We start from the raw sequence: 14,841 nt of genomic DNA, 5'->3' as shown, positions 1-14,841 counted from the left end.
CTCACCCAGTGTGTGGGTGGGAGGGTGGGCGGGGGGATGTTAAACAGTGTCAAAATCTATTGCAATGTATGGTTAAAATGGAAGAGAACATTTACTAGCCCTCCAAAGAACTTGTATTCCATATCCCAGCCCAATATACTCTGTGTTCAGTTTTCTGGCTTCCTAGCTACCCAAGTGTTAATAAACTTGGGGCAACCTTTGGGAAACATTTTTGGTTCCACCCCACCAGGAGAACTGGTTCCCTGGAGTTCTCTGCAAGTGATTTAAAGAGCGTTCATCACCCACCACCGGTTAGGAGGCAGACTAGACCAGCTGGTTGATATGGCACAGAGGGTTAGGAGAGGGATCTGTTGTAGCTGTTGGTATGGAGATGCTGACATACCAGGCAGTGTTTGTTCTGCCAGCCTACGAGGATGCAACAGATAGTGTTTATGAGAAAGTTTTTCTTAGGAACTTTTGTCCAAATGGGAACTCTAGATGTGTGTATCTTTTGGAGCAGTTCCTTAAGACCTGAGCATCCTCAGGATTTACAACTGATTGGTGTGCCTCCTGGTCCCGGAGGCTCTGGCATTTTCTTCTCAGACTACTTTGAACCTGCTGTAATAATAACGATAGTAATATCTTAGTATATAACCATTCCCAGGCACCTATTGTACAAGCCAGGCATGGTGCCAAGTACCAGTGTGTGTGGTGGGCAGAAAATTGGCTCAGCAAAGATGCCCATGTCTTAACATCTGTGATTATGTTACTTTAATGGCAAAAGGAACTTGGCAGTTGTGAGTCAGGGTAAGGACCTTGAGATGGAGAGATTATTCTGGATTATGCAGATAGGCTCAATTTAAACACATGAATCTTTAAAAGCAGAGGAGCTTTCCCAGCTGCGGTCAAATGTGAAGACAGAAGAATCATCATAAGAATCATCAGAGAAATGCTAGCCTGCTGGCTTTGAAGGTGGCGGAAGGAGCCGTGAGCCAAGGAATGCAAAAAGCCTCTGCTGCTGCTGCTACTGCTAAGTCGTGTCAGTTGTGTCCGACTCTGTGCGACCCCATAGACCGCAGCCCACCAGGCTCGGCCATCCCTGGGATTCTCCAGGCAAGAACACTGGAGTGGGTTGCCATTTCCTTCTCCAATGCATGAAAGTGAAAAGTGAAAGTGAAGTCGCTCAGTTGTGTCCGACTCTTCGCGACCCCACAGACTGCAGCCTACCAGGCTCCTCTGTCCATGGCATTTTCCAGGCAAGAGTACTGGAGTGGGTTGCCATTGCCTTCTCCAGCAAAAAGCCTCTAGAAGCGTAGAAATTGGAAAAGGGAGGGATTTTCTCCTGGAGCCTCCAGAAAAGAATGCAACCCTCCCAGCACTTTGAATTTAGTTCAGTGAGACTCTTTTTTGGGGCTTCCCTGGTGGCTCAGATGGTAAAGAATCTTCCTGCAATGCAGAAGACCCAGGTTTGATCCCTGGGTTTGGAAGATCCCCTGAAGAACAGAATGGCAACCCACTCCAGTATTGCCTGGAGAATCCCATGGACAGAGGAGCCTGGTGGGCTATATATAGTCCATGCGGTTGCAAAGAGTCTGCCACGACTGAGCAACGGACACTTGCAGACTCTTTTCTTTGACTCTGACTTTCAAAACTCTAAGCATAATAAACTTTTATCATTTAAGCCGCCAAGTTTGTGGTAATTGATTAAAGCAACAAGAGAAAGTTAATACACCATGATCTTGTTAAATCCTCAAAAGGACCCTTTTTGGTTAACTACTAAGAATTCCCTTGAGAAGAAAATGGCAACCTACTCCAGTATTCTTGCCTGGAGAATCCCATGGACAGCGGAGCCTGGTGGGCTACAGTCCATAGCATTGCCCAGAGTCAGATATGACTGAAGTGACTTAGCATGCATGCATGCAATAAACATATAGAGACGGAGAGTTAATAAACATGCAGTAGGTGTTTAAGAGCCTTTTTATTTTTTCAACAGTACTTTACAGAGGTATAATTTACATGTAACATAATGCAAAAATCTTACATGTATGCTCAGTGAATTTTTTATTTTAATTTTTTATTTTTCAGTTTACTTTTAATTGGAGAATAATTGCTTTACAGTGTTGTGCTGGTTTCTGCCATGGAACAGTGTGAATCGGCTATAAGTATACACATATCCCCTCCCTCTTGAGCCTTCCTCCCACTCCCCGTCTCACCCATCTAGGTTATCACAGGGCGCTGAGCTGAGTGCTATAGAGCAGCTTCTCAATAGCTATCTCTTTCCACATGGTGGTATGTATGCGTCAAGGCCACTCTCTCTGTTTGTCTCACCCTCTCCTTCCCCCACTGCATTCAATTCCCCCAGTGCCTTCATTTTTCCATGTGTTTCTGTGAGATCACCATGCAGGATCAAGATGTAGAATATTTCCCATGCCCCAGAAAGTCCACTTTTGCTCCCTGCCCATCAACCCCAGCATAACTTCTACTCTGAATTCAATCACCGTAGATTAGCTTTGTCTGTTCTTGAACTTTCTCTAAAATTTCTGCTCTGTTACATTGTTATATTATAAGAGGGATTATATAGTGTGCATTTTTCTATGGCTAGCTTCTTTCACTTAGCATAATGTTTTTGAGATTCATCCGTAGTGTTGAGAATAGAAAGCTCTTTACCACTGCAGTTCACCATGCCTCTCGTATCTTCAGATGAGTTTCCAGCCTGGAGGGCGGACCTCCAATGGCTGATGCTTCCTTTTTGACGTCTGAATGGTACCCAGTGATTCAGGTTTGGAAAGTCTTCCTCATGGGCTACAGCTTCAGTGAGAAAGTGGTTCTTGTTACTGATTAGAGACTTAATGCAGGACCATTAAGTAAAAGCATACATGACAAGTGTTTCTCCACCTGAAATCTGTTGGGGGGTTACTGTAATAGCAAGCACTATAGAGCTGAGCATTTTGCGTTCACTATCTCATATAAACAACAACAACTTGACTGAATGGTAAATATTATTATCCCTAGTATACAAAGCCTAAAATCAAGACCAAGCCATAATGAGCCCAAGCCACATGGTTAAAAAGTGACACATTGATTGACTCCAACAAATATTAATACAGTCCCCTCATCTGTCTGGACTATATTTTAGATTAACATATTTTTACTTTATAAGGTAAACACAGAAGTTAACTATAGAAAATTTGAGAAATACAGAAAATCTAAAGGAAGAAAAAATAATGGTATTCATGTGCCACCACCACAGGACAATCACTATTAATATTTTGGTGTATACTGTCTTCTTGCATTATTTTCTATGTAGAGTGTATTATTTGTTTGTTTAATAAGCTATGATCGCCATTGTTGTTGTTCAGTCACTAAGCTGTGTCTAACTTTGTGTGACCTCATGGACTCCAGCATACCAAGCTCCCCTGTCCTTCACTATCTCCCAGAGTTTGCTCAAATTCATGTCTATTGAGTTGGTGATGTTATCTAACCATCTCACTCTCTGTTGCCCCCTTCTCCTCCTGTCTTCAATCTTTCCCAGCATCAGGGTCTTTTCCAAGGAGTCAGCTCTTAGCATCAGGTGGCCAGAGTATTGAAGTTTCAGCCTCAGCATCAGTCCTTCCAATGAACATTCAGGGTTGATTTCCTTTAGGATTGACTGGTTTGACCATGGTACACCTACAAAATTATACCTTACTTTTTCATGTAACTTATTTTCTGGGTTGTGTAAACTCAGCGGTTGTGGTGATTTCACTCAGTATTCATTCAGTTGATGTTTATGGATTACTTGCTGTGGGATATTATTTGTTGAGCCCCTCCTGTGTGCAGGGTACTCTGAAGCTTGTATTCCTTACTTGTAGGATTGACTGTCTTCTATTTGAGCCAAGTTAGTTGAGTCCCAACCAGAAAGCCACACCGTCTCCCCCTTAGAGCACTGACATTGCTGGATGATGTGCCTTTAATGGATGACTCCGAGGTTTGCTGCTGCTTTTCTAATTAATAAAAGAAGAAAACCACAAGAACAGCATCCGTGATTCCCTGCAGACTCCCAGGGCTCCACGCTTTTAGCACAGCAGGAATTCTGTGTAACAGATTGGAGCAGGGACTCCTGAAATACGTCGTCCCAGGTGAGGAGTTCAGATCTCACACGCTGAGAGCGCTGGTTGCATACTTAAATACCAAAGAGGCTTGCTCTGCAAATAGATCGAAGGAATTCCAGAACCTGAGTGCCACAACTTGATTTTCAGAATCAGCTGGAAACTGCAAGCCTGTTAAGAGCTCTTACTGGGGCATGTGTAGGGTATGAGGAATTGAAATAGAAGGAAGAGTTGCAATGTCAGGTAATTTCACCCTAGATTCAGGATGAGAGCTGGGGGTCTGGATCAGAGATGAGCAAATGAAGCTAGCCTGTGTATCTCTTGAGAGGTTGGACAAGATGTTTTCTAGAGGGCTGCAAATTATTTGAAGCAGATTTCAGAGCATTGCAGCAGATGAATGCAAATCCAGCCTATTTCTCTGGTCCAGATGGTTACTTATCCTTGTGATGCTCAAAATCAAACATTTGAATGGAAACAGTACTTATGGGGCGGAATGGAGCCAGACTGCACTGCTCCTAGCCGTGTTTCAGCAGCTTCATGGAAAGATAGTCATGCATGCTGAGGGGTATAGGTTGAACATTTGTCTGTATGAACATAAATTAGCACCGATTCTTTCCTCTTTATATCTTTTCAATACCAGCTTCTCTATGTTCATTCATTCATTCAGCAAAATCTGTTTAAAGTTTTCTGTATGTCTATGCAGGTGATACAACAGTGAGCAAGGCCATTCCTGGGTGGATTTGGTGGTCTGCTGCGGGAGGGGAGGTTATGGTTTAGATATTCACTGAACACCTACTATATGAGGCTGGGGAAGAAATGGTATTATGAACTATTCAGGTTTTAAGTTCTGCCCTCACATAGCTTGAATGTGACACGAAAGTTAAGATATGCAACTGATACCTGGAACATAGCAAATATTCTTCCTTCAATGCACTGTAATTCTCCATAATTCATTTCGGCAAAATACTTACGTCGTCTAGGTCTGGGGTCTGTCTTAGGGCCAATTTGAGGACCAGGTGACTGAGAATCTGCTTTAAAGACAGATTCCTATGCCACACCTCAGGCAGTGACACTAGATAAAAATCTATGGAACTAGGACCCTGGAAGACCATGAGTAAATACATGGAGGCAGAGGGCTGGATTTGTGTGTTTGTGTGTGCATGTGGTCTTTAATAGGCGTGATGGATCATCAATAATTAGTTTGGCAACTTGCAGTCTAGTTTGCCAACAAAAACCGGTTTAGAAGCCCAACATGGGCCAATTTGGTAAGGGTAAGCCATGGCCCTGTGGCAAGCCAACTTGCAGACAAGATGGGTTTGGTAGTGAGTTCAGGGTGGACTGGATGTCAAAGAGTGGCAATTACAGTAACAGCTAAATGTATTGGGAGTTCATTGAATGCTGGGTGCTTTTACATCATCAACACCTTTAATCCTCTTAGTCTTTTATGCAGATGGTTATCTTTTATGCAGTTGTTATCTTCACTACCAGAGGAGGAAACCAAGGCACAACAGAGGTTAAACAACTTGCCCAAAGTCACCCAGCTTGGAGTTGCAGAGTTGGACTCCTAATGTAGTTTATTATCGTCCTTCCTTCCCAATAAAGCTGAGAGGAAAGACTCGACAAGAAGCATTTTTCATCAGTATGAAAAAATGAGCCAACCTGGCCTTTGGGGAGGACCTTCATTTCCTTGGCAGATGTTGGTTGTGAGAGTGACCCATGTCACAGTCTGGAACCCAAGAATATGGTTGCTGGCCCCTCCAGACAGAGCCTCAGGTGATATTCTCTGGCATAGCTCTGCAGGCAGTTCTCAGATGAGGTTCAAAGAGGCCCAGCAACTACCTCTCTGAGCCACCTAGCCCTAAAGACTTGTCATGGGTCATCTTTGGGTTGTTAAATCATCCAGTTAAGGAGTTGGGGTTGCCCCCTCCCTTGCCCTCTTTCCTGTGCTTGAGAATTCTGGCCCCATCCCTTGGTATGACATGATTGTATCATTCTACTAATCTTTCATCTAGGAGCTATTCTCAGGGTTTTTATTTGCCTCATTTCTGCTATTCTGGCTGTCCAGTATAAGCAGAGTGCAGCTGTGGATTGCAGTTTTGTTCCTGATAATGTCTCAAGAGGTGATTTGGGGTTTCACAAGTGGAGGCGTGAAAAAGAAGGTTCCTTATAGGAGACCACAGTGTCTGGACCCCAATGCTAAGTCGTGCTTTTAGAAATAAAAGCCCTTCTTCCTCCTTGGGTGGCCCATGGGGCAAGTGGTGGCCTTGTCATGTGGCAAAAGCAGCCCTGGGTTTGCAGTTCAATCCTGGATCCACCATTTGTGAGCTGACCCTGGGCAGTCCCTTTAACTCAGCTCCCCCAGGAGTAAAACAAGGGTTTAGTGCCAGGTCGTGCTGGTCCCCCAAGCTTAGAACAGGCCAAGGCAGGAAGCACACAGGGCCAGAGTGACAAGCCAGGGGTATTCCCAGGGTGGGGAAAGTTAAGAGTGCTTTGTGATCACAGAGAAGCAGAGGAGCGCTAATAAGGTAATTAACACCTTTCCTCTGATGAGCGGCCAGGGAATTATTGAAAGAGATGAAATAGAAACTGTGAAAAGATCCCTGGGCAACTGAGAGGTAAGAGAAGGTAATAGCCTGTTATCTATGCATAAAGGAATAAATGCATGTTTTATAAGCAGAGAAGGGGTCTTTGTCACCCTTGTTCAGATGTCTTCTTTTAAGACCTTTACACTTGCTTCCTACCACAGGGCATTTGCACATGAAGCTCCCTCTTCATGAGAGGCACTCTTTCTTCCACTCTTCATTTGTTTTTGTTTTGTTTTGACCACACCCCAAGGCATGCAGTATCAAAGTTCCCCGAGCAGGGATCGAACCTGTGTCTCCTGCAATGGAAGTGAGGGTTCTTTACCACCGGACTGCCAGGGAAGTCTCTCTTCTCCTCTTTGCTTAGGTCCCTCATACTCCAGCATCCCTTTCTCAGGGAAATCTCTGACTATCTAAATTGTTCAGTTTCCTTCATTGTGGCTTCCTTCATATGTGCTTCCTAAAGCACCATAAACTTTCCCTTCAAATCTCAAATGTCAGTAGCAATTTTACATTCATGTAACAGTTTGATTTCTGTTTGTCTCCCATCTGGACCATAAACTCTATAGGTGTAGGTTCCTTGGCTGTTTTTATTCACCGTTAGATCCCCAGGCTTCAGCAGGGTACGTGGTACAGAGATGAATCAACAGTAGGATAAATGAATGAAAGACATACTTGGCATCTGGTCCTTGTACAGTTCTAGAAAGATGGTAAAGCTGGAGTTATTTGTCATTCCTATGAAGAAACTGAGGATCAGTGAAATAAAGGGACTTTCCTGAAATGCACATCCTAGAAACCAGAACTCGTATAGAACCCTTGAGAATCCGAAACTTTATTCATCTTTGCTTTAAGTATGAGTACCATGTCTCTTATTGCTAAAAAGTAGTTTTAAAAATTCAGAAAATAAAATAAGCAAAAATCAATAACAACAAAAAAATGAAAGACAGGCAACAAAGGACCATGGATTCTGTTCCAGTTCCTCACTTCAGCGTCAGCTCCGTTTGAAGAATGCCCACTTGTTGCACTTAACTTGCCTGGCACACACCTCTGTGTTCACCTTATTCTGGCCCCTGGGAATAGTTCTGCATCTTGATCACCAGTGGGAGCAAGGAAACCTTCAGCCTTCCTAGGATGACACAGACACCATTAGGGAAAGATATGGGAACCACGGGAGGAACGCACATTTGGTGCCTGCCTGAGATTTGTCAGCATGATGCCGAAGCCACCTGGCATCGCTGCCCAAAGGCCATGTGGCCTACTAAGCTTCCTGGCTTGTTGAAGTTGGAGATGGAGATGGACTCTGAATCAGAAGTATCTTCCTTAGTTCTGTGTGACTCAGGGACCTAATTCACATGGACACATGTGGGCAAGACTCCTAATCCCATTCAAAAGAAGCCAGTAAACCAAAGCATATGGTTAGGAGATGTCACCACAGCTGTCAGCTCCTTGCAGATGGACAGTTCCTGAATCTTAAACTCCAGCCCTGACCTCTTTCCTATCTTCAGACTGGAGTATCCCACTGCCTGTTGGGCTTCCCTACACAGAAGCTCGCAAACAGCCAGTCATAACTTTATCCCCTGTGTGTTCCCCCTTCTTCTCCCAGTACCTGCTCACCCACCTTGCTCACTCATTCATTCAAAAAACATTTACTGAGCCACTGCTCTGTGTCAGGAACGGCGCTAGGTGGCAGGGATACCCCTGGGAGGAAGAAAGCAAGGTCCCCCGTCTGTTCTCCACCTTTGTAAGGGACATGCCATTCACCTGGCCAGCCTCCTCAAGTCCTCCCTCTCCTCCACACCCCCAACCTGCCAGTCCAATCAGTTGGTTGCCAAACCCAGTAGGATCTGTCTCCTAAACATCTCTTGAATCTTTCTCCTCCTTTTTCAAAATCTCCATTGCCACTATCCAAGTTCGGGTCTTTCCCTCTTTCTCTGGGATTGCATCTGTGACTTCCCAACTTGCTCTTTCTGCCTCAATTCTTCCCCCCTCCCACCCCAAGCTGCTCTTCAAGCTTTAGCTAGGGTGGTCCTTTCAGAAGACAAAAATCTGATTGTGTCACATCTCTGCTAAAGTGGGTTCTTCTCATCGGCTGTAAAGAAAAAGGCAAGTCCAGAGTGAATAACTGAGGACCCCCATTCATCAGCATGGTGGGGGTCTATTACCAAGTGTGGCTTTCTCTCTGGGCAAGCCTAGGAAGCCAATAGTCCCCCACCCTCCATCCTCAATTTTCTCATGTATGAAATGAGAAGGAAGAGAGCTGTCTCCTGATTTCTCATGGTGCCACAGAGGTTGCAGTAAGGATGGAATACACGGGGGTGAACGGTACTGATGGGGGCTGGAGGTCAGTGGGCGGTGTGTGTTGGGGCTTCTCTTGCCTCTGGCACCCAGCAGCAGGAGTCTCATGTGTTCAGTGACCCTGAAGAGGACACATCTCCCTAAGCCTGCCGAGCCTGCACCAAGTGTATCTGTAGCTGGGAAGCCCAGGGGCTGAGCAGACATACAAACGGATCATCATCAGTTGTGTTTTTCTCCTTTCAGATAGCAATTTGGAACCCTTTTCAGAGGCTGACATTCAATTTTCCCTTTTATGTCACTTCTCCAGAAAACACTCAAACCATCAATTTTTCTGTTAAAATCTCTCCCTCCTCACCCCCCTTTTTACGTTCCTAATTCCTTTTGTGCTTGGAGTTCAACTGTGGCGATGAACTCTGGTCCCAATGTATTCATCCCCTTTTTATTTTGAGCTTCAAGTAGATCTTGGCTTAGCCCTTGTCAGAGGGAACAAACAAATGTTCGCTTTTTGTTGTGTGCCCATACACAAACGTGCACAGGAGAATTGAGCATTGTCCTGGGAAAGGGGCCGCTGGGATTCTGAGCTTGGTCCGTGGGTCTCCAAGGGCATGAGAGATGGATAAGTCTGATGCTCTTAAGATGCCTAGAGCTGCATATGTTCCAGGAAGCTCTGTATTCTGTTAGCATACAGGGAAGTGATTAGTAAGCAGAGTATTATGCCCAAGTGAAATGGGGCAGGTGCGTGTGTGGTGCCAAGTCGCATGAGTCGTGTCTGACTCTTTGCGACCCCAAGGACTGTAGCCCTCCAGGCTCCTCTGTCCATGGGATTCTCCAGGCAAGAAAATGGGGGCAGGTAGGGATTCCAAATCAACTGGCATTAGTTCAGGACTCATCCTTCTGCTGTAGAAGCATCACTTGTAGAAAAGGCAGCCAGCACTGTGCTGAGAAGAGACAATCTTTAGGCAATATTGAATACATGCCTCAGGAGCCTGCCTTGGGCCGAGGAAAGAAAGCAAACAGTGATGAAGAGGAGGGCGCACATTGCTGGCGGTGGAGAGCGAGGGCTTTGGAATCCAACAGAATTCAAGAATCCAAGAGAATTCAAATGAACTCACTTTGACATTAATACTGCCAACTCCTTGGGCTTGTGCTAATGATTAAATCAGATAATGTGGGATAAGGGACTAGCTTGGAATAAATAACCAGTAGCTAGCCTTCACTTGTGGGTCAGGTGCTGTGCTGACTGCTCTGCATGCCTGACCTCATCTAGTCCACCAGGGAGATGGCGATTGCTTTTCCTGTCTCACAGCAGAGGACGTGGAGGCTTAACGATGCTGAGTCGGATTCTTAGGGCCCCAGAGCTGGTCGGCTGCAGAACAGAGGTTTGAGCTCAGATGTGTCTCCCGCCACAAACCTGTGTGCCACCCACCGCAGGAGGTCACCACCGCCACCTGAGATTCTGCCAGGTCTGTACCCTTGCAGAGCAGTTATGCCATCCTGCTCGAGTGTCTTAAAGAACAGGAAGAACCAAGCCTGCTTGGCAGCCCTGTTGGGAGAAGGCTGTTGTCATAGCCACTCAAGTCTACGTTCTGTGAGGTCGGGGGTGACTGGTGATCACAGGCTGCTGGGGAACCTCAGATGCCCAGAAAGAGCAGGAGCACTTGGATGGTCACCTGCGCCCTTCTGGACTCTCCAGAGGCCCTTCCTTCCAGCTGGGCCAGTATCTCAAGTGACTGTGAGGTCTGAGGGCCCCCCGAGGACACCCCTCACACCAGCTGAAAGACCGAAGGGACCTAGAGGAAGTAGCCAGCCTCAGCCACTGGCTCCGCTTGCTTACTTTATTTATTTATATTGCTATTTTTTAAAATTGTAATAAAATGCAGGTAGCTTAGGATTTAAATGCACGGTTAAATGCACATTAAAATGCACAGTTCTGTGACACCTGCCCCGTGTTATACGACCACTATCCTCTTCCAGAACCTTCGTCACCCATCAGCAGCCCCTCTCTCCTGTCCCCAGATCCCGGCAGCTGCTCACCTTGTTCTCTGTGTGTGGATTTCCCAGCTGTGGACGAGCCACATAAGTGGAACCAGACAGCAGGTGGTCCTTGACTCCTGGCTTCTTTTGCTGAAGTTCTGTGATGGCGGTGCGGGGGGTGCGCAAAACAGGGAACTTGGGAGTGAGGTTGGCATTGGGAAGGGAGAGACCGTGTTCCTGGGTTTGGATACAGGGGCTTAGTTGTCGTTTTGTCTGGATCTGTTTGGTTCCTGAGTTCTGCCGAGCAGGTAGCTGGTGTGCAGACAACATGGAATACCAGCCCAGTCCCTGCGTGCCCCCCCACCTCCAATTTGTTTTCTGCTTCAGATCATGAGAGTTTGGATAGCAGAGGCTTGATTCCTGTTCTCCAGACACTGACATGTGTTTCCCAGCTCCCTCGTCTCACACCCCCACACCCACAGCATCCACTTAACCCCCACCTCCCAACTCCGTGGACACGCCCATGATTCAGTGACTTTTTCTCACTGAATGTCATTTCATTCCTTTCCTTTCTCGTACTCACACTTTCATTCACTCATTCCCTCTCAACCACACTCCACTTCATCCATTCATTCATTCAGTCTCTTACCCACAGCCTCTTCATTCATTCCTTCCCACTCTCACCCACACCCACGTCATTCATTCACTCTCTTACCCACAGTCCCCTTCATTCATTCATTCCTTCCTTCCCGCTCTCACCCACACCCCACTTCATCCATTCATTCCTTCATTCTCTCTTTTACCCACAGCTTCCTTCCTCCTTTCTTTCCTACCTTCCTACCTTCCTTCCTTCCCTCCTTCCCTCCCTCCCTCCCTTACTTCAGCTGACATGTTGTGTTCTGAGCCCCACCAGGTACAAGAGCTGGCCTGGGTGCTGCTCTGCAGAGAGGAATTTACATTAATCTAGTTGTGTGGAGACAGATATGTACATTAGACACTCTAAATACCTGGTGAGGCAATCAGGAGTCGAGGCCTGGCCCGCGTGTTCTGGGAGCTCACGGGGTGTAGGGGGAGGAGTGGAGAGAGGAGGCAGCGGTGGCTGGCTCTGTGGCCGCGGGTGGTACAGTCCCTGTTCCACAGTTCACAGGGTGCCCGCACATCACCTCTCCGCAGGTGACCGGGCATCCTGCCAGGGAACCAGAGCCCCACTGGGTCCATTTTACAGATGGTAACAGAGAGGCTCAGAGGGACTCGGCCGCTCACTCGCGTGTGAGAGCAGCAGGGCTAGCCTGCGGGGCTGGGGAGGTGGCTGACTTCCCAGAGAAGTCACGCCCGCGTGGCAGGTGGGCACCGCCTGGGGGATGGTGACCTCGCTGTGGTCCCCTGGCTTTGGGTGGCCTCGCGCTCCCGGGAGGGGGCGGTTCCCCTGGGGCGGGCCCCTCTGCCTCCCTCCCTCCAGCACAGTTAAGTTCTGACTCACAGCCGCTCCCTGCAAGCACTTTGTCAGATAAGATGATGGGAGCGACAGGCTGTGACATGTGGCTGTCTCAGCCGGGAGGCCGATGGAAACACACAGGGGCCAGGATGTCAGACAACTGACGCCCTCCCCTCCCTTCCCTGGAGGACAGAGTCTGCCCAGCGTCACAGCTGAAGGCTCCTGTGGGGTCAGCCTGGAGGTCTGAACCTCTGTTCTGCCAGACACTGGGAGACCTTGGGCGTAGGGCCAGCAGCAGCAGCATCGATGCTCAAAGCTTAGTCCGCAGAGCAGCAGCAGCAGCGCCACCTGGGAGCTTGTTAGCAATGCCCCGGTCCACACCCGCAGGGTCTGAGTCTTCAGCAGAGTAAGAGACCCCGTGATTCTGATGCTTATTAAAGTAAAGAAGCATATTTCTCTATATCCTCAACTTCCTGCACTGTTAAATGGGAACAGAAATACGTTTCCTGAAAGGTTCAGTTCAGCTCAGTTCAGTTGCTCGGTCGTGTCAGACTCTTTGTGACCCCATGAATTGCAGCACGCCAGGCTTCCTTGTCCATCACCAACTCCCGGAGTTTACTCAAACTCATGCCCATTGAGTCGGTGATGCCATCCAGCCATCTCATCCTCTGTCATCCCCTTCTCCTCCTGCCCCCAATTCCTCCCAACATCAGGGTCTTTTCCAATGAGTCAACTCTTCGCATGAGGTGGCCAAAGTATTGGAGTTTCAGCTTCAGCATCAGTCCTTCCAATGAATACCCAGGACTGATCTCCTTTGGGATGGACTGGTTGGATCTCCTTGCAGTCCAAGGGACTCTCAAGAGTCTTCTCCAACACCACAGTTCAAAAGCATCAATTTTTCGGTGCTCAGCTTTCTTCGCAGTCCAACTCTCACATCCATACATGACCACTGGAAAAACCATAGCCTTGACCAGACGGACCTTTGTTGGCAAAGTAATGTCTCTTCTTTTTAATATGCTATCTAGGGGTTAGTGTGACGATTAAATGCGCTTAGACCTCTCTGCTTGGCTGAGGGGGTCACCCTGATTTGCCCGGCACTTGAGGGGCTCCAGGGACGCAGGGCTTGCCGTTTGAACACTGGGATGAGTTGTCACCTGTTCTCAGCTCGTGCCGGGCACAGTAAGAGCTCCTTTGAAGTGATGGTGTCGTGTTAGGACATTTAGGCAGCATGTGGGGGAGAGCCCCAAGGGAACTGTGTGTATTTTCATTAATGCTGCGCTGGTGGGTTGGAGTGTTTTGGGCTTCATTGTCGTCACTGTGGTTCATCCCTTCCTGATGGCAGCAGCCACTGTGGGCCCAGCCCTCATTAATCAAGCTTGCGCTATGTGCCGAGAGCTGTTCGTACACCATCTCATTACCACAGCCTCTTGAAAGCAGGGACTGAAATTCCCTCCCTTTTGAAAATGAGAAAACACAGCCTCAGAGAGAAAATGGATGTTACCCAAGACCCTGACATTAGCAAGATGGAGAGCTGAGACTTGAACCCTCTGTCTATTTGGCATCCAGGGCTGTGCCAAACAGACTTCCCAAACACCCAGACTCCCAAATGGAGAAGCGGTTCCCTCCGAAGGTGTGGGTTCCAGAGCTGTTCATGGATTTTTCTTAAGGAACATCAGGGCATTTTGAAGAAGACATTTCTACTGAAATGTTTACCGCCAGGGCCTGCCCCTTCCAAGTATCATAGGAAAGCCTGGGATTCTCCTTTTACCAAAATAAAGCTGCCTACTTCAGTCCCCCGGCAGCCCCTCTGTGTGTGACAGCCGGAGACGGGAACTTAATGAACGGGACCTGTTTGCTTTTCCTCCTCGCTGAATGGTTTAATGACAAGCGATTATTATTGGTGGCAACTTGTCACGTCTTTCCTCTGGGTCATGACAGCGTGGCTGTCAGACTGACTGTGAGGAAGCCGAACTCAGTGGCATATGAAAGCAAAACAAAACAAAATATCCCCCACAATCAAGGAAGGATGAAGAGCTCATGCAAGGAAGAGAGATATATGTGGAGAGAGGTGGCTGCCCCCAGGGGAAGAAACAAGGATCAGAAAAGGGAAGGATGGCAAAGGGACATGTGCTACTCTGTAGCCCAGATTCTTCTGATCCACGTTTGGAAGATGAGTGAAGAATGAGTCACGTTATTCTCCATTTTTTTCCCTTCCCTAAAGTGATCAGGAATCTTTGGTTGCCAGTGACAGAAAAGCTAATTCAAATTGGCTTAAGTGAAATGAAGTCACTAATTGGCGATTAACTGGGACATGCAAGGACAGCATCCTAATTCTTTCATCTTCTCATACCTAGAAAGACAGTGACATTGTTAACTGTGACATCTGCTTTGGGTATTAAGGAGAATACTACAGTTAAAAGCCCAAAATAGCATAGCTATTGTTCAGACGTCCAAGGAAATAATTAGGTGACACTATGGGTGTAGCTCA

General features: G+C 47.2%; 2 protein-coding genes across 3 annotated transcripts in view; one reads left to right on the top strand and one right to left on the bottom strand.

Moving 5' to 3' along the window:
- LOC133063922 (transmembrane protein 64-like) overlaps window positions 1-12,103 on the bottom strand; it is a 70,482-nt gene extending 58,379 nt beyond the window's left edge. Inside the window, exon 1 of the mRNA XM_061153865.1 lies at window positions 11,926-12,103. Coding sequence (XP_061009848.1) covers window positions 11,926-12,103 — 178 coding nt within the window. The remainder of the gene's footprint in view (window positions 1-11,925) is intronic.
- Window positions 1-14,841, top strand: part of GRIN2A (glutamate ionotropic receptor NMDA type subunit 2A) — a 430,691-nt gene that overhangs the window by 229,519 nt on the left and 186,331 nt on the right. The gene's annotated exons all lie outside the window — the stretch shown is intronic.

The sequence above is a fragment of the Dama dama genome, chromosome 10 (assembly GCF_033118175.1).
Source record: "Dama dama isolate Ldn47 chromosome 10, ASM3311817v1, whole genome shotgun sequence".
NCBI classification, from domain to species: domain Eukaryota; kingdom Metazoa; phylum Chordata; class Mammalia; order Artiodactyla; family Cervidae; genus Dama; species Dama dama.
Note: the sequence above shows the minus strand (reverse complement) of the source record. Positions and strands in the feature narration are given on the sequence as shown.